We start from the raw sequence: 22,064 nt of genomic DNA, 5'->3' as shown, positions 1-22,064 counted from the left end.
AGCCTGCCAAGTTCCTCAGTCCATGGGATTCTCCAGGCAGGAATACCAGAATGGGTCGCCATGCCCTTCTCCAGGGAGTCTTCTTGACCAAGGGATTGAACCCACATCTTCATTGCAGGTGATTACTGACTGAGCCACCAGGGAAGCCCCAAGATAAATAATAGGTTCATGCAGTATTTTAAAGCATCAAAATGCAAAAAAATGCATGATGAATAAAATGTTAGAATCTCAAATAAAGGCAGGACAAATAGTGATTTTAGTGTTGGCATTTAAGTACTGAATTTCATGAGTCAGTAGGGGTTAGAATAACAAACCCAGCACAACTGGCGGCTCTGCCATCTATGTGAGCACTTTAATTGTTCCTGGAACAGTGTTCAGCACCTTCCAGGCATTTTCTCTTGATACATTTCAAAGAGACCAGTTTGTCCTACAGTAAATCCAAATCTATTTGATAATAAACCATATTAGAGAGTTCCTTCACAGACTCCATAAATTCCATTACCGTTCATTTTGTCTTTGTTAAACATTTGAGTTGAAAATTACAATCCCTTTATTCACAATGGTCATTTCAGACACACAGCTCAAAAGGAATAGCATTAACTTTAAAAAATACACTAGCACACTTGAACCTATTCAGCACCATAGCTTCGTAGACTCCAACTGATGATTTTTATTAAGTATACTGCAGGAGGGGAAAAAATCAAGAATAATTATAAATTCATATATACGTCTCTTATGGGCATACAGTGACTTGAATGGGATGAATGCAGAATTTATCTGTTTCCCCAAGAAAATCACAGAGATGTTCTGATTAAGCCCATAATCTAGTCGATGTGAAATTCTAGCCAAACGTATGGGGCACATTTTCTCTTCTGAAAGTACTTTTGATAAGAAATGCATTACAAACTCATCAGTTTGGCTTCCTGTTAACAAAAAGACAGCAGCCGTCTGGATCATTCTGGGTTCACAGTGAAACTGCCACACCATGTACCCTGCAAGTAAAGCTGTGCAAGTTTGACAAGGGGCAGATGAATCCGGGAGTTATTGTGCAGGGGTTTAAATCTATGCGGCAGCTGACGGTTGAAATAATCATCTATATATCGCTCTGAGCTAGCTGGGGAAAGGTTGACGCTGTATATTTTCAACATATCTAGTCTAATGGTTAATCTGTTGTCTTGGATGGGCTCTTGCCGGGTGGACTTGGAGCACACACTGACAGCTCCGAGGAATTGCTCATGGTGGATGTGGTTGGCCTTGATTCTCAAAGTGCACGGTGGAGGGCTCTAACTTAGCTCGCACGGGAAAATGAGAAACTCACCTGACTGGTCTCCCCCGAGGCAAGGGAGCCTGCCGGACAAATAGCAGATTTGGTGGGAAGGACATTCGAGGCTCTACACTATTAATACTCCATCCCTCCTGACTTCCCTCCTGACTTGACTTCCCTCCCGACTTTTCCACATCTGTGCACTGGGAGTGAGTTCCGTATGTGTTGCTTTCATTGTCTGGCTATCTTGGCAGATTGGAAAGAGCATTGTCCTTTTTGAAAACTGGAAAGCTAGGAAAATGTGAGAAGATAGGAGCAGGAATCAGCAAACCTTTGCTATCAAGGGTAAATGTGTTACACTTTGCGGGCCACACGGTCTCAGTTGCAGTTATTTATCTCTGTGTTGTAGAGTGCAAACAGCCAGAGATGCTAGGTAAAGAAATGCCTGTGGCCATGTAAAGATAAAACATCAGTTAGAGCTACTGAAGGTTCCATTTCATATCATTTCAATGTGTTATGAAATATTATTCGCCTTAGATTTCCCCTCAACCACTTTAAAATGTAAAAATTATTTTTAGCGTATAAGCTCTACACAAATATGTTCCGCAGTATAGTTTGCTGATTCCAGAACTTGAGAAATATAAAAAGAAAGACGGCAGCTGTTGGTGCCAGGAACTTGGCAGATTTCATCCTTATTCTGAAGCTTGTCCCCACAAAACATGTATTACATGTGTCAGGGTTGCAGAAAGAAGTGAGACACGCTTTTTGACCTCAAAGCTTTATTGGTGTTGGGAGTAGCAAGCAGGGAGAGAAGGAGAGGAAAGTTGAGAAGAAGCTGTTTTGGTTGAACTCCTATACATTTTCTTCCTGTTTAATTCAAAGTAAAAGCTTTCTTCTACTGTCTTCCCAACTCCAAACTCCATAGTGAAAGTTCAAAGACGTTCTTGCAGTTCTCACTTCCACTGTGTATTTGCTTTTAAGCTTTTCTTGTTTTCTCTGTCTTCATCTCTAAGAAGCTTATACATTGTAATCTTTTCTTGAGATTCTTCTTTGCCCTTGAGGTGATGGAGACAGTTATTCCAAGAAAAAAAGAAAAGTACCGAAGGCAACTGGATTGCCAAAAGAAATTTTCTACCGAATACTGAGCAGGGCAAGAGCACCGGGCAAGTTGTAATGACAGGTCGGATTGTTAGTAAAGATATTTGAGCTGAGATTCTAGATACAGGAGACTGGGGAATGTTGGACTCTAACCAGGATGCATATAGAACAGGAGGCTGTGGTTTGAGATGGGCTGCGTCGCTACAGAAGGTACATCTACACCACCAGATTTGATTCTTGAGGATCTGTTAGGCCACAGTATTTCTGTAGAGAACATTACAAACCAGGTCATGTGGATTCTGTTAATATATTTATATAGTATTTCTTCTCTCTCCCATGCAGGAGCTGAATTCTTTCATTACTCTGTGTTGATGGCCTCAAACTTACACAATTCAGGTTTCCTAGGCAGTGAATAGAGCCAGAAATATACCCTGTGATTAACTTCTACATAACCCATTGTTCCTTAAAGTCTCCCTCCCCATTCTCCTATTAACTCCACAAAAGCCAGAAATGAAAAAGCTCCAACAAGCCCCCCCTTCCCTGCCCCCTCAGTCTCCCGTGGGGTGCTACGCCCCATGCCTGGACTCAGGCAGCCTGGGGACTCTTTCCACCCTCATTTTACATGGTAACAGGTCTGTTGTTTCCAGCCTCCATCCTTTAGGTTTTCCAAATAAATGTATTTACTATTTCTCAGCTAGAAGTTGTAAAATGATCCTGCCTGATACTGTACATGGTAAAGTGATTATTCAGTTGGAGAGAGTTATGGATATTGTGTTGGTGATATTATTAGTGTTCACATTGCTTTGGGTAGGGAGTATCCTTCATCTTTTAATGAGCTCTGTATTAATATTCACCATGATGTTTCCAAAAAATCAGATTTTGGGGGGATTGATTTTATCAATAATACTGCAAAAGCTTCACCAAACTTCTTGGTGAAATATGGTGCAGTGGTAAAGAAGCAGCCTGCCAAGCAAAAGATGTGGGTTTGATCCCTGGGTTGGGAAGATCCCTTGGAGAAGGAAATGGCAATCCACTCCAGTATTCTTGTCTGGGAAACCTCATGGACAGAGGAGCCTGGTGGGCTGCAGTCCATGGGGTCACAAAGAGTCAGATGCTACTGAACACACACACATATACACACATACACTAGGTTGTCAGACCAGAAACTCTTACTTCCGGGATATCACCCACTTTAATTTCCCCGTGTTCTTGAGCTGCCTACTGACCTTGTAGGCATAGAACTTGGCTCAGATGCCTGTCTTACTTTATTGTAGCTGCTCAGCCCATTGATGGGCACCTAGCATTCCCACCACAAGATTCATCCTGAAACAATCGTTAAGTGCTCCTTTATAGCAGTTATGTGACCAAACTCACAGGATGGGTTATTTATCTGGCATTTGTTGTTATTGTTCTTATTTTGCCTTCATTGCTTATGGGAACATTCATACCCTCTCACTCGTCTGGTTTGAGTGATAGACAGCCAGGGTTCTGGTGGTCTATAATTGTAAGACAGGAAATGTCCCTTTGTAAAATAGGTGCCATTGTGTGCTGCAAGCCAGGGATTTCTCTTTCCTGGCTACACTGTAAGACCTTGGAATTTGCTAGCCCAGATTTCCTAGTGAAAGTCTGAGGCAGTCATCCTATAGAGAGGTTGAATCAGCCTGGGAGTTTTGTCTATCATGAATCAGTTTGTTGAAAAGTGTATTACCACAACTTACTTGATTTTTCTTGGGAGGAAGGGAAGTTTGATAAACCCAGGCAACAGGAAGCACACTTATTCAATCTCTAGTCCCACAATTTCATAAGTTGCCATTTTTAGTAAAACAGCATTCACGCCCTGAAAGGCTGAAAACACACACCCGATTCTCACTGATATCACTCACCATACATGGAGATGTGACACATCACCCTTTCTTAGGAGTGGCAGACCCCTGGCATTTAATGCAAGTTAAGCAGCGGTATCACAACCAAGGAAGCTAACCAAGCCAGTGGTTTGAGATGAAAATGATAGTTGCATATTGAGGATTGATGACTTGGACTCTAATGATTATTCAGGAGGATGCATTTTAGCAGTGTTTAGAAGATAATGAGTTTGGTCTTTCTGCAAAACTGAATTGTCTGTGTCTTGTATATATCATGGGGGGAGAAAGGAACTCTGTATATTTGGGGAAATGATGACACAAGCAAGATTGTCTGCTGACACATTATCCCATCTGACATCGATGACAATAATGCAGCGAAAAGAATTTCAAGAAGTCATCGGGGGGAAAAAAGGAAAAACCCTGCAATTTAGCTGTGAGGGAAGAAACTTCCATTTTAATTTAAAACTATAATTTTGTTCACTGTGAAAACTGGTTTGGAGCTTTTCCAATGAAAAATTTCACAAAGGATTAATTTCAGTTTTCTTTTCTTGTTATTGTTTGGCAGTCAAGGTTGGAGCTAGATCACGCTATCCCAAAGACCCATTTGAGTTCAAGAACACAGCTCACAATTCTCAGCTTGTGACCGAGCCAGGTGAAGGAGCTCTGGAATCCATCCCAATTTTTAATAACTGCACCCCTTAATGTTCTACCTTAACATGCTGAGCTCAGGGGGAGAAGGAAGATGTGCTACTGTGGATTTCAGCATGCATCTAGCTTGTTGGGCAGCAAAATACCAAAGAGAAAACCCATACAAAATGATAAATAATCATTAAAACGACCCTCCCCCCAAACTCGCAGCTTGCACAGGACTCCAGTCGGAAGCCCTGTTAGTTCGATGCCTCTGCGTTCAAACCACTTTGCATGCCTCTTACTCTGAGTGATTCCAGTGTGAATATGACATTACTAATGATCTGCTAAGTGTGTGCAGATGTGGGTTTTGCCAGATGTGGTGATTAATAACGTAATGAAGATAGCCAGTTGACTCATGTTTATGGGTTGTTTGCCTTTTATTACATTTCCGAGTTTATTTGCTTTGAACTATTTTTTAACTACAGCCAACAAACTCACCTTTAAGTCTCAGAGGGCATCATCCCCCTAAACCCTGCTGAGGAAACAGGGACAAAGGAATGTGCTCCAGGCTGGAGCTGAGAATTGGGTCCACTACAGGTCAGCTCTGGACTACATAGGCAAGCTGAAATTGTTGCCCAATTTACTCAAAGTGCCCGTGAAGAGGCATTGATGAACCTTTACACAGTGTTTGCAAGTTGGCTAGGCCAATAAAGAAAGGGATTTCTCTCTTTTTAAAAAGTGCAGTAAAGTATATGATCATCTTGAAGGGAGCCTGGAGTTCTGGCCAGTGTTTCTGGAAGACATTGCCTTGCTTTTGCTTTAAAAAAAGTGCCGATGAAAAGTTGAGTAAAATGTTGTTACAGATGCTCGGCTCTGCATTAAGGCTGTTGGAATTACCACCACATCTTAAATCAATTCCCAGAACATTGTCTGGAGGTTATGTCATTGAAATAATGAATCCTCTTTAGTCAAGTATAAGCAAACATGTTAAAACATCATTGTAACTTTAAATTAAACTCCAGCGCAAACCAAGGGATCTGAAGGCTCATTAGATTTGCCTGACATTTTTCTAGCACTGAGTCTTCCCAAACTGTAAAACTGTTAGATTCAGTGCCTATTAGACAAGCGAGCACTGGGAAGTTACAACAGCACATTAAGTGTTATACTTAGGGATGTGCAAAAACAAGCCCTTGAATTTTATGAGTACTCAGAGACTGGATGGAGTTCAGTTCCTATAAAAATTCCACATTGGATTCCTGAACTTGTTTGTGTTTTAAAGAAGCTGGTAAGTCAGGTTCCTTTAAAAGATCTTATCTTCCTACTGCTTCCACAGCAGGAGGACCTTAGTGGAAATGCCGGAGACAGAGGTGTATAATAATTAGCCAGAAACCAGGCTAACTGTGAACCTGGATGTGTGTGTTGGCATGAGGTAGTAGCCCATTCCTTTAATACTTGTCTTTCACCAAAGTAAGTCTCCCTTTTTAACTCAATTTTTATTCCTCTCATGTAGTCACAGAAGCCGTGAAATGAAAATTATATTTTATAGCCTAACTAAAAGTTTTCCTCAATCTGCTTTCCTTAAATATGCAGAAATTGATGGAATCCATATAAAAGGATAATAATTAAATATGGTTTATATCCTACTTAGGAGGCAGAAGTGATCACGGCTCCTCTGGTGGGATCTAAGCCACGTGTAATGGTCTCCATTACACAGCGTTCGTATATTTAAGCTGGAGACATTTCCCTGCACCACACCCCCCGCCCCCCGACACTGCCCCATCTCTTCAGGGAACAGATCTGCATTTCCAGTACACGAGGAAACCTTTGAACATGCATTTCATTTAAGAGAACAAATCCCAGTTTAAATGCAGTATGATTATGATGGATGAGCTTTCTGAGTTGTGATGAAAATAAATCGTTTCCTTGCATAGTAGGTGCCTGACTTCAGCACCAGAACTAGGTGTTTCCCTGGAGCTGGCAAACAGGTATTAACTTGCAAGTCTTCCCTCTGAAGATCACTGCAGGTAAACAGATAGCGACCAGGTGCCAGATTAATGGACACTTAACAAGAGAGGGTTGTGTATCATTAGCCCAGTGTAAATGAGGAAAGTAAAGTTAAGCAAAAGAATCCAGCAGAAATGCCAGAGACTGTGACTTCCTACAAACACAGGCTTATTGTATAATTGGACAAAACCGTGGCAACATCTGGTGGACTTGACTAAAGCTAGGCTAGGGTAGGTAAAAAACCTTTATGGACATTTCATCCTAACTATAAGAAGGCTTGTGTGATAAGAAGAAAAGAATTTCCACCTCCTACTAGATCAACTCACATGCTACTCAATTAATCTAGGTCATCTTGAACAAAATACAAGCATTGCAAGTGGTCCATATTAAAAGATGACTTTGTATTACATGGGTAGTCAGTGCAAGACTTTCTACCCCATTCCAAGGTGGGAAAAGTGCAAAAATACACTTACACCCATACACATTCTCTCTGTCTCTCAGTCTTACTCCCTTTCTACTCCATCATTGCCTGGGATGCCTGGCCCCTCTCCTAGGAAAGGAAGATAAATGCAGGTCAAGAACAGAGTGCCTGCTTGCTTGCTGAGAGATGCATATCACCTCTAAGTGATTTTTTTCAATACCATTTATGTGGCTTCTATTTATTTCCTTTAATCTTTTAAGTGCTGTTTAGTCTCTGTGATTTGCTTGTGGATACTCATTTCTGATAAGATGCGTTATCCTTCCAGCCACATAGTTCCTTCCTGGAGACCTAAGTGACTGATAGGGTCACAGCCTGAGCCTGGGCCTCTGGCGGGCAGATGGGGTGGGGTGAGGGAGGGGAGCCTGTGCAGGGGGAGCAGCAGGTGATAGAGAGTAAGGGCTAAGGGCATTTGCAGGTCATTTATCTGCCTTTATTTCTTCCAGTCATGCTCTCACTTCCAACTACATTCTTGTTCCATTTCCTGTGTCAGCCAAAAGTTAGACAACCCCAGACTGACAGTAGAATAAAGGAGTGTACCAAGGCGATACTTGGAAGAAGGGTAGTTGGATTATCATGGTCTTTCCTGGTTGACTCAGACCTGCCTGCAGTGCTGGAAACCTGGGTTCGATCCCTGGATTGGGAAGATCCTCCTGGAGAAGGGAATGGCTACCCACTCCAGTATTCTTGCTTGGGAAATCCCATGGACAGAGAAGCCTGGCAGGCTATAGTCCGTGGGGTCGCAAAGAGTCAGACACGACTGAGTGACTAACACTAACACTGGATTATTATAAACTCTTTGAGGCCATATATCATAACATTAAATGTATTTAGTGTTTTCAGGGAAGTACCATATCATGCACGTTCTGATATGGGTCTTCCTGGATAATATCAAGCAGCTGAGATGACATCTCCTCCCCCACTTAAGCCTTGTACACCTTTAACACCTATCAAGCTTCTTTTGATGTTGTCGCTGCTAATATTTCTCCTCTTAGCTTTAAGGTAACTGCATGTCATTTTGAGTTTCAGGGATGCTTCCTCCCAGTCTGTGTTGCAGTCAACAATAAGAATCCAAGGATCCTGCTTTTCCCTCTTGACATTACAGCTTTAGCCTGAATCGTGGGGGTGGGGAGAGGAAGACTAGGATTTTGCTGCTGGTGCCCTTGGGTGACAGGCTGGGTATGCATCTGCTAATTATCAAGCAGCTCTCTTAAAAAAGGCACGATGCAGGCTACTACATCTCCAGAGCTTCTTAGTGGGTGTCTTTGGGCAAAAGCAGTAGAGTATGCTGTGTTGTTTGTGAGCAGAGCTTCACATTGCTTAGCAATCTGTGTGGTTTAAACATTTGGAAAACAACCTGTGGTTTCCAATAGTCTCTGCTGCCCTGCTCTCCTGCCCACCACCCCTCTCCCTGCAATCCCCCGCATCATCAGAGATATCATTCACTGGCAACCTCCTCCTTCGTTTGGGTGCTTGCAGCCCCTTTCTCCCATCTTAATGAATTGAGAAAGGACCCCACATGCACAGCCCCACAGGCCCTCTCTCCTGGGAGGTGGAGGGACAAGAGCTGCATTGGGCTGGGATTCTTGAGCCAGAACCCACCAATGTTCCCAGTCCTGATGGATTGAAACATTGGCTGTTAAGGCCTCCAATCCTTGCCTCTCCAAGGCTCTTTTCCTCTGGCGTGCAGGAATTAGGAACCGGTTTTGTTGGTTCATTTGCAGAAGCAGCCAGCTGGCAGCTCTCATGCTGCTGCTTCAAAGACAACTCTGTTTCTGATTTTTGGTCATCCAGCAAGGCAAAGGAACCAAAATGAATTCTAAGCAGAATGATGGCGTCCTCCCATATATACATCCATATTTTTGCAATTTCTGTTCTTTCTATTGGCAGGGTGTTTATAAACTGTTTTAGTCTTTGAGAGTGCATGTTCAAATGCTGGAGTGTTGAGAGGTGATGCTCTCACCTCCTCTAAGCCGGGCTCTTTGACTAACGCCTTGGTTTTTGTCATTGGGTCCTAAGACACGGCCACGAATTCCTAGTGAGTGACTGAGCCGTAAGTGTGTGTCCTTTGATATCTTGCCTGTATTTCACAGTCTGTCCTCAAACTGTTCATAATCTCATGAGCTGCCTGTATTTCCAGTTGAAGATGAACAGCCGTCGACACTGTCACCCAAAAAAAAGCAGCGCAACGGAGGCATGCGGAACTCACCCAGCTCGTCGCCCAAGCTGATGAGGTAAGGATGGATGGGGGCCCGGGCTGTGCAGTGGGTCCCCTGGTGGCAGGTCCCCCTCTCGCTCCATCTCCTCTCATCGCCCCCCCACCCAACCCTCCAGGGCCCAGCGGCTCCCCTCCCTAGTAAGCTCGCAGGGGAGGAGGGGACGAGATCGTTAGATGGCTTCTTAAAGACTGGAGTATTTATTCTGTCAGCTTGTCAGCAGTTAATGATAGAGCTGAAAAAATTCTGTCATGAAAAACAGTTTGAAAAGCTGTTTGAAAAATACATAGGCTTTAAAGTCTGAGCTGTCACCATGTCCTGTCTATGTGTAGTTCCTAAACAGCAGTGGCACTAATGACGGCAGCAGCCAATCAGAGGGATGTGTGTGGTTAGTTTGCCTCCGGCAAGTCTCTTTCTGCTGGAGTCCCTCCGAGGACTGTTTTCTGTACTTAAGGCCATATGTGAGATGTATCATCACAATCAAAAATGAACCTGAAGATTACCTTCTCTTTATCCTGTCGATTGAAATCAAATTTCTGTTAATTGATTTTGACTGATAAAAAAGTCTAATAATCTGTGGACTTGCCAAAGCAAAGTTCAAAAGTAATCCACTTCTGCTCAGGCTAAAAGCAATATTAATTATGGAATAGAGCTTGTGTGCACTCTTCTGCTCTCTTTCTCTCCTTCCCTCCCTCCTTCTGCCCCTCTCTCTGCTCCTCACTTGCTCCCTTCCTTCTTTCCTTTCTTCCCTTCTCTCTATCTTGACTGCAGCTTCCTCTAGGAAAAGGCAAGTGAAGCCAATTTTTCAGTAGACTTCTGTTGGTTCCTCTTCTTGGCCTCTTCATCTTTCCTCTCCTTTTTTTTGTCTCCGATTCATCTGCCAATCCTAGTGCTTATTTCCCCATCATCCTCACTCTCCAGCACCTCAGTGAAACAGGGATGATTTCAGATTTGCACTTTCCCTAAATGTTGCCTGCCATGGGAACACCTGCCATCTTCATGGTGCGTTCTTCTTCTCATTGCCACTGGCCAGTCTCCTCCCTTTGATGATTGATACAAAAATCAGGATGAATTCCTCCTCCTCCCTACCTTTTCCTAGCATTCGCCTCTTCCTGCCTCTCCACAACCACATTTCTAGGATGGAGACAGGGCAGTTCTTCATGTGGTTGAGAACACAAGTCCCAGAAGACTCACCCAGCCCCATGTCCTTTTCCATCACAATCCCCTCTCCCTGTTCAGTGTTTCCTGTCTCCCATTTGCTCAGTCTTCCTTGGGTGCTGCTGATTTACCTGCTTGTTTACAGTTTGTGAGGAGAAATAAAACGTGCCAACTGCCAAGCCCTTGTTTTTCCGGTGCCACTTGTCATGCCCGCATCCATTCTCTATTGACTCACCATTAGGTGATCGCCTTATCTCATGCTAATGGTTTTATCCACTGAAAATACAGAGAAGCCCAGGCACTTGCTTTTGCCTAAATTTAGAGAAGCAAATAAATAAATAAAGAGAAGTCTGAAAAATCTGAAACCTTTGGAGCCAAATTCCCTGTCCCTGTTTGCTATGTAAAGTATGGCTCATTTCTTTGATCTTGAGTAATAATAATTCTGAGGAGTTATACTGTTTTCATATACTTCAAAGCTGTGTCAAAGTTTTGCTGCTTAAGGGTACTTCTTTATTCTGTTGGCTCTTGGGTACCAAGATGACAGGTCTTCTGTACGAGGTGGAAGCTTTTTTAAGTCGTAGCCTTCAGCAAAACATCAAATTACCAAATCCGGGGTAACATACTTCTACACAAATGCCTTTCCTGTAGATATATTATACCCTATATATTAAATACTTTAGTGTTACACGCTACATTTTATGTGCAATAGAAAGTGATGGTTTGAGGTAGCCTTGGGGGGACTTTTTTTCCACAAGCAGAAAAAGCAAGTATATACCGTATCAAGTATGGTTTTTACAGGACTTTCTGCCCGAAGGCCTTTGTAAATAAGTAATGATCAACAGATTGGCTGTGGGTTTTTGAAAAGCATGCCTGTGTCAGTTTGCATGATGGGGGAGAATTTTCAAAGTGGGTCTTGCTTTCATTGCCTGTCGGAGAGGGGCTGAGGGAGGCAGTCATCCCGGGCCGGGGCTGTCTGCTCTGCGGTACATCAGAATTGCTAAACGTGGGTCAGGCGGTGAGCTGAAACTTGCCGGGCTACAGAACTCAGGTTTCTGGTGTTGCTGCCTTTGGGCTGCTGCTATGGCTGTGGCTGCTGTCGCTGGAGCTCTTTACCCCGCCAGCCCATGACGACCTGGATCGGTGCTCAGTTGGAACGGGCTGTCCCATGACAAGGCAGAAAGTCTTAGACATCCCCCTCCTTGACTGCAACTTTCTGTGTTCCAGTACTTTACAGAGTCAAGATGGGAGTCTGTCTGTGGAGACTCCATAGGCTCTGTGGAGCCCTGTTGCTGTTGCCCTTCATTTCCAGAGCCCGTGGGTGGTTTGGTTTGAATCCCCAACTCTGGCCATGAAGTTGCCAGGGCTTATTTTTTTCTAGCTTCATCTTGCTGATTGACAGGAAGCAGAGTCCCTCCCACCCTCCACCACATCTGCAAACACTCCCTATCTACTCTACAAGAGATGGGACTCGCAGGTCCCATTCCTTATGACCTGAAACATCCATAAAGGAAGCTAATGACTCATTTGAAGTGGGTGTTTCGACATGAGTTTGTGGCTTGCTGCTTGAGCAGAATCAATCATTCTGAATGCGGGCAGGTTTTAGTGGCCTATGGGCAGTGATAGGAATCATTCTGAGAGAAACTGGAGAGCCCAGAATGGGCCGGGCTGGGCTCTAATTTACCACTGTGGCCTCTGCAAATAAAACAGACTCCTGCGTGAGGGGTCCTTGCAAGCCATCTGCCAGCAGGAAATGCAGCAGGAACTCTGTACTAATGGTCTTTGTCTCCCCTTTGTTCTGGTAGCAGGCCTACCCTGGCTTCCGAGTGTCACTTCATTCTCTGCAGCATCATTAGATGAGCTGCCTTGCTTGGTGTGTCTGGATCCTGAGGCAGTATGTTTTTTCAGTTACCCTGACACAGAAAAGTGCCCTCACAACCAGACTGAGCCAATGGCGAGCACCTGTGCTCCAAGTCAGGGGTCTGTGTGTCATGATAGAGACCTTTGGCTTCAGATCCCGCAAGGGAGTGGACTGAAGAGGTGACCAGGGCCCTGTTATTCTTCTCCCTCTTGGTCTCTTAACATGGAATGGTTTAAGGAGCCTCTCCTAGCTTTCCTCTAAAATCACCAAGCACCTGTTGCCCAGTTCTCCCTACTCAGTGGGTGTGTGCCCTGTAAGGAAAGCTGTATCTTCCTTCCATTTAAGGCTCTAGAGTGAAGCACTTTGTCTCTGAATAACCAAGTCAAGGGTTCTTAATTAGTAAGGAATCTAGTAAGGAATCTTACTCTAGTAAGTCTTACCTAATTGGGAAGATATGAACCTACATGGTTTAGTTTCGAAACCCATTTTGTTCACTGCTTCACTCCTGCAGCTGCTGGAGGGAATAGGGCAGTGCTCAGGCCATTGCAAGTGGCTTGATGTGGCTGGAGAAAGAGGTTCTTAGAGTTGACAATATGAGAGTGTTCTGCCTTCATTAGGGTGCTGCCAGATCCCATTAGGGCTCCCCAGGTGACGCTGGTGGTAAAGAACCCCCCTTCCAATGTAAGAGATGTAAGAGACACAGGTTCAATCCCTGGGTCAGGAAGATCTCCTGGAAGAGGGCAAGACAACCCACTCCAGTGTCCTTGTCTGGAGAATCCCCATGGATAGAGGATGGTGGGCTACAGCCTATGAGGTAGCAAAGAGTCGGACACAACTGAAGTGACTTAGCATGTACACAGACCCATTGACTATTCAATGAAATATATCTAGAAAGACTTTCTAGGGGGAAAAAAAAAGCTCATTGGACACCATTTTGACTACAGTTGAAGGAGATTCTTGGATTCTCTGAATTCCAGCCCCATTTACTATCACATTCAGTTTATTTCATGACCACCTTCAAGTGGTTGCCTTCACAGATGCTTTTTGGCTGTTGAATAGATATCTTCAGTGGATAGACCGGTATGGGGAAAATGCCCTGGATCCTTTGCTCTGTCCTCAGATGCACCCCCAAAGGTTATGCCTTTCAGCTGCCCACTTCTATTTCCTTTCTCAGATTAATTTTTATCTGGGAAAGGTTTAGAGAGAATCTACTGTACTCAAGATATTGTAGGTCTTTGAGGGTGTAAAAATAAAGTGGATTATAGTCTTCAGATTATATGGATTTAATGAAGTGAGTCTAACTTCATTCTAACACGACTTCACAGTCATGTCTAACTCTTTGTGACCCCATGGACTATACAGTCCATGGAACTCTCCAGGCCAGAATACTGGAGTGGGTAGCCTTTCCCTTCTCCAGGGGAATCTTCCTAACTCAGGGATCAAACTCAGGCCCGTGTCTTCAAAAGGCTCATGGTTTAATGTGGGAGACAGACAAGAATATACAGCAAAATATAATAAAGGCAGGGTGGCGACCTACCAATGTAGGCTGAGAGAACAGAGAGAGCCCTCATTGCCTCTGGTTTGGGAGGCTGAGCCTGGGCTGTGAAGGATGAGGAGAATTCTTCACTACCCACCCTTGTCCACTGTTTACCAGGTGCCAGGCATCATTTCTAGAGCATTATGCCTATTATTTCATGGAGTCCTAACTACATGAGGAGGGACCACTGTTTCATTTTATGGATAAGGAAATTGAATCACAGAGATATAAAGGGTAGTAAATCTAGTAAGTCCTACCTAATTGGGAAGGTATGAACCTAAATGGCTTAGTTTCCAAATCCATTGTATTTACTGCTTCACAGGGCAGTGCTTAGGCCATTGCAAGTGGCTGGAGAAAGAGGTCCTTAGTTGACAGTATGAGAGTGTTCTGGCACTTAGTCATGAAGGCCTTTCCTGTTGTAGACTAGAACCTTGCAGGTTTTTGAGGAAGCGATACCCTAACTTGTGTTTTGAGAGGATCACTGATGATGCTATAAGGAAGGGTTTAGAAGCCTGCATCTGGGCCTTCTGGAGACACTGACACATAAATTCAGAGGTGTGAAGAGAAGGCTTATCCCCGCCTTGGCCTCTGCCTAAGTCCTTTGGGTACCAAATCATTCAGGGTCTCTGTCAAACCGTGGGCCAGATGTAGGCTAAACAATCTTCCCAAGAAGGACATATAGCATTCCTGACATCAGTTACATCGCTTCCCTCAGGTGCTGGGGAACTTGGGATAAGACGCCATGAGCCCTGAGGATCTACCCAGGGTGTGTTGAGTAGACACTTTCCACAAAGAGATAGCCCCCAGCCAGGCTAGTGAGGATAAATGACAATGCCCCAGAGAGAAACTGAACACTGTGAAAGGAGCTTCATATCCTAAGACCCAGGAAACATGAGCGGTTTGTTTTCTGAATGAAAGTGGAGATATGATTGGAGAAAAACAGATTATCCTCCTTGTGGGCACTAACTGATCATTAAGTGAAATAAACTCATCTGCTTGTTAAGTTCCATCCCCTCCCTTTTGATTCATACCTCTCACTGGGTCTTTTTGTTAGGATTGCCAGCTTGAAAGGTTTTAGTAATAGAAAACGGCAAAGTGGCCTGAGTCCACTCAGAGTTGGAGACAGAATGCCATTCTTACAGTTCCGTCCACTGGGCAGAATGAAGAAGGAAAGCCAGGACAGCTTAGCTGAGTAAATTCACCTCTTAATGTACAAACAAATCACAAGTGACAGGCCCCCACAGGACTGGAGAGGAAAGAAATGGTGAGTCTCGTCATCCCAGGGCTGGGGTGAGTTGGACACAGCTCCCTGGACACAATGCATGCACAGCAGAGGGTCATTATCCCATCCCCTGGTTTCAGGAGCATCTTGTCCACTCTCCTCCAGGACTGAAGAACATGTCAGATCTCCTTGCTTGTCTCCCAAACATAAAGGCACTAATTTCCTTCTTCCTCTGAGAGCAGTGGCTGCCTAGCAAGAGATGACATACTCAGGAGCAACAGTTCTTAATTGCTTATTTGTTGGGCAGGGGAAAAAAAAGTACAAGTAGAGATACAGAAAGTGTGGCCAGAGTGGCCTGAAGGTTTTCTCAAGGTGGCTCCCAGGATGCCTATCTGGTGGGATTTGGGGATGGGGGTAGGGGCAGCCATGTCTCAGGAGAGATGAGCATTACCCAGGATGGTGAAGGCAATGGTGAAGGATGAATTAAGGTTGGAGCCAGAATCCCAAAGTCGGGATCCTTGCAACATAGCAGGAAATAAAATCCACCCAGAAATAAAATGTACCCAAGAATGAGGCAGATCCATTGAGTCAGAACCATTTATGGTACTGAAAACCCAAGTATGGGCCCTTTAGAGGAGACCACCTGAGACCCCCTCCAGTCTTCTCTGACTGGTGCAGCCAGAGATGCATGTGTGTGACCTGCTGCTCCTGAATGTGGCTCTGAAGGACTTAGTTAATACCTGCCAGGTTGCCTTCTGTGGAGTGGAAGTGTTGGAAACCAAGGAGGGTAAAAAACTGAAATATATGTTGTACTTAATAAGAATGAATATTTCATTTACTTTTTTATGCTTATTTGCTGATTAGCTCTTGGAGATAGAGGTCAGCAAGAGAGAGTCACTTGCATCTGGTTTAGAAATTTCCATCAAATGTTGACAGAACCCCTAAAGTTCCAGAGAGTCACAGAAAGAGAGTCAGAGCAGGTGACCTGGATTTGCTTTTGTCCCCATATCTACATTCTCCATTTGAAAAGCAGGGACTAGAGTGAGCCATGTGAGGTATCTCCTTCAACTCTGCACTGACGCCCCTCCATGGTCCCACTCTGGTCCTGTCCTTGTTGAACAGGACTATAACCTTCCAGTCTGTATGTTCCAAATAGATGTTAACTATGATAGGATTGACTTGAACCACAAAGCCTGTCCATCTGGGTGAAACTTGACAACAATGATCCTTAAACTTTAGCATGCGTCAGAGGGATATAGAGCACCTTGTTAAGACAGAGTAAGTCTGGGCTTCACTGGAGAATTGCATTTCTTCAAAGCTCCCAGGTGATGCTGAGGCAACTGGTGTGGGGCCACACTTTGAGAACTGCTCCTTACATGAATCAGAGCAGTGGGAGAAACTTCATGTGATGGGGTCCCTTCTCACAGAAATATTCAGACCTGGCGTTGGAGCACTAAACAGTTGCTTAGTTAAGAACATCTGCATTGACCGCCACTGGACATCAAACATGAGTGCATTGTGCTGATCAGTTACAGCAGCTGGCTCTGGGCACCTACCAGGTAGCTTGAATGGTTACAGACATATTTATAGGGTCTCCTTCCCAGTCACCATGCACTATTACAGATGCTGTTCCTGTAAAGTGGGAAACAGCCCAAGAGCCTTGACTGTTCCCCAGACAAACTGTTACAGGAATCAAAGTTGAATGGGCTTTCTCTGGACACTTTTTCTGGTCTGCTTGGAAGGTCTGGGGTACTCTGTTGAAGAGATAGTCAGAGACCAGAGATCATTCATCATCAGCTTCTCTTGGTACTTGGTTGTTTATTGAGTATCTGCTAAGTCCTCTGCTGGGTTCCAGAAATGTGTGGGGGAGTAAAATATGAGTTCCCTGCCCTGAAGAACATCACCAACTAATGGATAAGGCAGTCATGCAATTTATTATCTCTGAAAGATCATCTCACTTCTGTAAGAGTTCCTAGCCACGTCTGCCTGAGGTTACGGAGGAGGACAGCTCAAGAGGAGCATTTGATGCAAATTATGAGGCTTCAGGCTTTTGACTGTGTGGATCACAATAAACTGTGGAAAATTCTGAAAGAGATGGGAATACCAGACCACCTGACCTGCCTCTTGAGAAATTTGTATGCAGGTCAGGAAGCAACAGTTAGAACTAGACATGGAACAACAGACTGGTTCCAAATAGGAAAAGAAGTACGTCAAGGCTGTATATTGTCACCCTGCTTATTTAACTTATATGCAGAGTACATCATAAGACAGGCTGGGCTGGAAGAAGCACAAGCTGGAATCAAGATTGCTGGCAAAAATATCAATAACCTCAGATATGCAGATGACACCACCCTTATGGCAGAAAGTGAAGAAGAACTAAAAAGCCTCTTGATGAAGGTGAAAGAGGAGAGTGAAAAAGTTGGCTTAAAATTCAACATTCATAAAATGAAGATCATGGCATCTGGTCCCATCACTTCATGGGAAATAGATGGGGAAACAGTGGAAACAGAGTCAGACTTTATTTTGGGGGGCTCCAAAATCACTACAGATGTTGACTGCAGCCATGAAATTAAAAGACGCTTACTCCTTGGAAGAAAAGTTATGACCAACCTAGATAACATATTGAAAAGCAGAGACATTACTTTGCCAACAAAGGTCCGTCTAGTCAAGGCTATTGTTTTTCCAGTGGTCATGTATGGATATGAGAGTTGGACTGTGAAGAAAGCTGAGCGCCAAAGAATTGATGCTTTTGAACTGTGGTGTTGGAGAAGACTCCTCAGAGTCCCTTGGACTGCAAGGAGATCCAACCAATCCATTCTAAAGGAGATCAGCCCTGGGATTTATTTAGAAGGAATGATGCTAAAGCTGAAACTCCAGTATTTTGGCCACCTCATGTGAAGAGTTGACTCATTGGAAAAGACTCTGATGCTGGGAGGGATTGGGGGCAGGAGGAGAAGGGGACGATAGAGGATGAGATGGCTGGATGGCATCACTGACTCGATGGACGTGAGTCTGGGTGAACTCCGGGAGTTGGTGATGGACAGGGAGGCCTGGCGTGCTGCGATTCATGGGGTCGCAAAGAGTCGGACACGACGGAGCGACTGAACTGAACTGAACAGATGAGGCTTCAGAAATGTCCTGATACCCTTACTATGGGACATAATAGACACTCAGTAAAATCACTTTCTTACCCCTGGGATGAAAGGCCTACAGAGGCAGGAGAAATCGCCCCATTTTATCAAGATTCCCATTCCCAGGAGGACCCCTGCAGGATTGGCCTCAATCTAGATGGGATGCCTGTAATGATAGGAAAGGCTGCATCATGTAGGTAGAAATGAGGTCCTGAAAATCAAGCAAGGAAAGGAGACAATTTAAAACCCATGTGGTAACTTTCTCTTTCATACCTTTTGTTTGGTTGGTTGGTTTTGGTTCCTTGTACTTTAGTATAAATTTCTGAAGGCCAGCACAGAACCCACTGCCACAGGAAAAAACTCAGATTCTCTTCTTAGGGGAACTGTGCTCTTTAAAATATAATGCCAGCTTCCTCACAGCAGGTTTGCTAGAGAAGGGATTTGTGGTTTTGCTTTAGGCTGTTGTCTTCAAGGCAAGCTTTTTGTGTGTCTGCTGTAGCTGGGCATTTATTTCGCTTCCTGAGATTAATTGATGGCAAGTGGCATTCCTTGCTCTGCAAATCCTCAAAACAATGATCTTTTATTCTTTTTTTGAAGTCAGGCATGCTTAATTTCTAGCTGTGGACTTTGGAGGTGTGAGCTGAGATTCAAGAAGCATAGCTATGAAAAATTTAACTCACTGGGGCTTCTCAGTTGTTATAAAAATGTGGGTATTCCTAAATGCAGTCTTCAGATATTAGGACAAGACAAAAGCATGTCTAGCCTTAATTGATTATTGAGGCTCTCCTTAGCACATTGTCCTGACAGGGGCTCATGGGGAAATTTTCTACTGATTATTCACACCAGCTGTGCATTTCATAAATGCCCGACATGCTGCTTTTCCTCTCTTTGCCACATAGGGCACTGCGGCTTGGGGTACTGCAGTGGGGAATGAACGAGATCCAGCTGCTTCCTGCAAGTGGGAAGGTGTGAGATAGGGACCAGGCATCACTGACTTCCAGTTAAGAAGTCTTCTCTGGTCAAAGCCTTGTTTTCCCTCTAGCTGTGTTATCTTAGCCACGTACTTAGTCACATTCTGTTTCCCATCCATGCAAATGGATCATAATAACAGAAATTGCCTGTGTCGTTGTGATGAGTACATCATAAAATGTAGGTAAAAGTTTTACCACAGCAACATTTGTAAGAGCTCAACCCAGGATGGCTATTCATCTTAGTAGCAATAGTAGTAGCAGTAGTAGTAATATAGTAGTCAGAGGAATAGTAGGAGAACCCATCTTTATTATTGAACCACTCTCTCTTTCCTGTCTCCTTTCACCATATAAGAGGTACAAATATATGAGTAGATTCTTTGTTGTTGTTGCTCAGTCGTGTCTGACTCTTTGTGACCCCTTGGGCTGTAGCACGCCAGGCTTCCCTGTCCTTCACCATCTCCCAGAGCTTGCTCAAACTCATGTCCGTTGAGTTGGTGATGCCATCCAACCATCTCGTTCTCTGTCGTCCCTTCTCCTTCTGCCTTCAATCTTTCCCAGCATCAGGGTCTTTTCTAATGAGTCGGCTCTTCACATCAGGTGGTCAAAGTATTAGAGCTTCAGCTTCAGTATTAGTCCTTCCAGTGAATATTCAGGATTGATTTCCTTTAGGACTGACAGGTTTGATCTCCTTGCAGTCCAAGGGACTCTCAAGAGTCTTCTTCAATACCACAGTTCAAAAACATCAGTTCTTCAGCACTCAGCCTTCTTTACAGTCTAACTCTCACATCCATACGTGACTACTGGAAAAACCATAGTTTTGACTATACAGACCTTTGTTGGCAAAATTATGTCTCTGCTTTTTAATACACTGTTTAGGTTTGTCATAGCTTTTCTTCCAAGGAGCAAGCATCTTTTAATTTCATGGCTGCAGTCACCATCTGCAGTGATTTTGGATGCCCCCCCGCCCCCACCGCAAAATAAAATCTGTCACTCTTTCCATTGTTTCCCTATCTATCTGCTATGAAGTGATGGGACTGGATGCCATGATCTTCGTTTTTTTGAATGCTGAGTTTTAAGTCAGCTTTTTCACTCTCCGCTTTTACTTTCTTCAAGATGCTCTTTAGTTCCTTTTCGCTTTCTGCGAAGAGGCGGTGTCATCTGCATATCTGAGGTTATTGATATTTCTCCCACCAACCTTGATTCTCGCTTGTGCTTCATCTAGCCTGGCATTTCACATGATGTACTCTGCATATAAGTTAAATAAGCAGAGTGACAATATACAGCCTTGACGTACTCCTTGCCCAATTTGGAAGCAGTCTGTTATTCCATGTCCGATTCTAACTGTTGCTTCTTGACTTGCATACAGATTTCTCAAGAGGTAAGTAAGGTGGTCTGGTATTCCCATTTCTTTAAGAATTTTCCACATTTGATGGAGAAGGAAATGGCAACCCACTCCAGTATTCTTGCCTGGGAAGTCCCATGGACAGAGGAGCCTGTGGGCTGCAGTTCATGGGGTTGCAAAAGAGTTGGAGATGACTTTGTGACTAAATAACAACAAAACAATTCAAATAAACATTATTTATGGCCAAAAAAAAAAAAAAAAAAGAATTTTCCACATTTGTGATCTACACAATTAAAGGCTGTGGCATAGTTGATGAAGCAGAAGTAGATGTTTTTCTGGAATTCTCTTGATTTTTCTATGAGCCAACAAATATTGGCAATTTGATCTCTGGTTCCTCTGCCTTTTCTAAACCCAGCTTGAACATCTGGTAGTTCTTGGTTCACAGACTGTTGCAGTCTAGCTTGGAGAATTTTGAGCATTACTTTGCTAGTGTGTGAAATGAGTGCAATTGTGCAGTAGTTTGAACATTCTTTGGCATTGCCTTTCTTTGGGATTGGAATGAAAACTGACCTTTTCCGGTCCTGTGGCCACTGCTGAGTTTTTCGAGTTTGCTGGCATATTGAGTACAGTACTTTAACAGCGTCATTTTTCAGGATTTGAAATAGCTCAGTTGGAATTCCATCACCTCCACTAGCTTTGTTGTAGTGATGCTTACGAAGGCCCACTTGACTTCACATTCCAGGATGTCTGGCTCTAGGTCACAACATCATGGTTATCTGGGTCATTAAGATCTTTTTTGTATAATTCTTTCATGTATTCTTGCCATCTCGTCTTAGCATCTTCTGCTTCTATTAGGTCCATACTGTTTCTGTCCTTTATTATGTCCATGTTTGCATGAAATGTTCCCTTGGTATCTCTAATAAAGAGATCTCTAGTCTCTCCCATTCTATTGTTTTCCTCTACTTCTTTGCATTGATCACTGAGGAAGGCTTTCTTTTCTCTCCTTGCTATTCTTTGGAACTCTGCATTCAGATGGGTATATCTTTCCTTTTCTCCTTTGCCTTTCACTTCTTTTCTTACTATTTGTAAGGCCTCCTCAGACAACTATTTTGCCTTTTTGTATTTCTTTTTCTTGGGGATGGTTTTTGATCACCACTTCTTATGCAATGTTAGGAACCTCTGTCCATAGTTCTTCAGACACTCTATCAGATCTAATCCCTTGAGTCTACTTGTAGTATTACCAATAGATTATACAGTATTCCACTGTATAATCATAAGAGATTTGATTTAGGT

At 43.7% G+C, this 22,064-nt stretch overlaps 1 protein-coding gene across 15 annotated transcripts in view; it reads left to right on the top strand.

The window, feature by feature from the left end:
- Window positions 1-22,064, top strand: part of KCNMA1 (potassium calcium-activated channel subfamily M alpha 1) — a 777,298-nt gene that overhangs the window by 659,873 nt on the left and 95,361 nt on the right. For 10 of the 15 annotated variants that reach the window (XM_024986560.2, XM_024986559.2, XM_024986567.2 and 7 more), the window contains 1 exon segment: window positions 9,477-9,570. In XM_024986560.2, the coding sequence (XP_024842328.1) occupies window positions 9,477-9,570 (94 nt within the window). 15 annotated transcript variants of the gene reach the window in all.

This window comes from Bos taurus, chromosome 28, assembly GCF_002263795.3.
Source record: "Bos taurus isolate L1 Dominette 01449 registration number 42190680 breed Hereford chromosome 28, ARS-UCD2.0, whole genome shotgun sequence".
In the NCBI taxonomy this organism is placed as follows: Eukaryota; Metazoa; Chordata; class Mammalia; order Artiodactyla; family Bovidae; genus Bos; species Bos taurus.
This window is presented reverse-complemented; position numbering and strand designations above follow the sequence as displayed.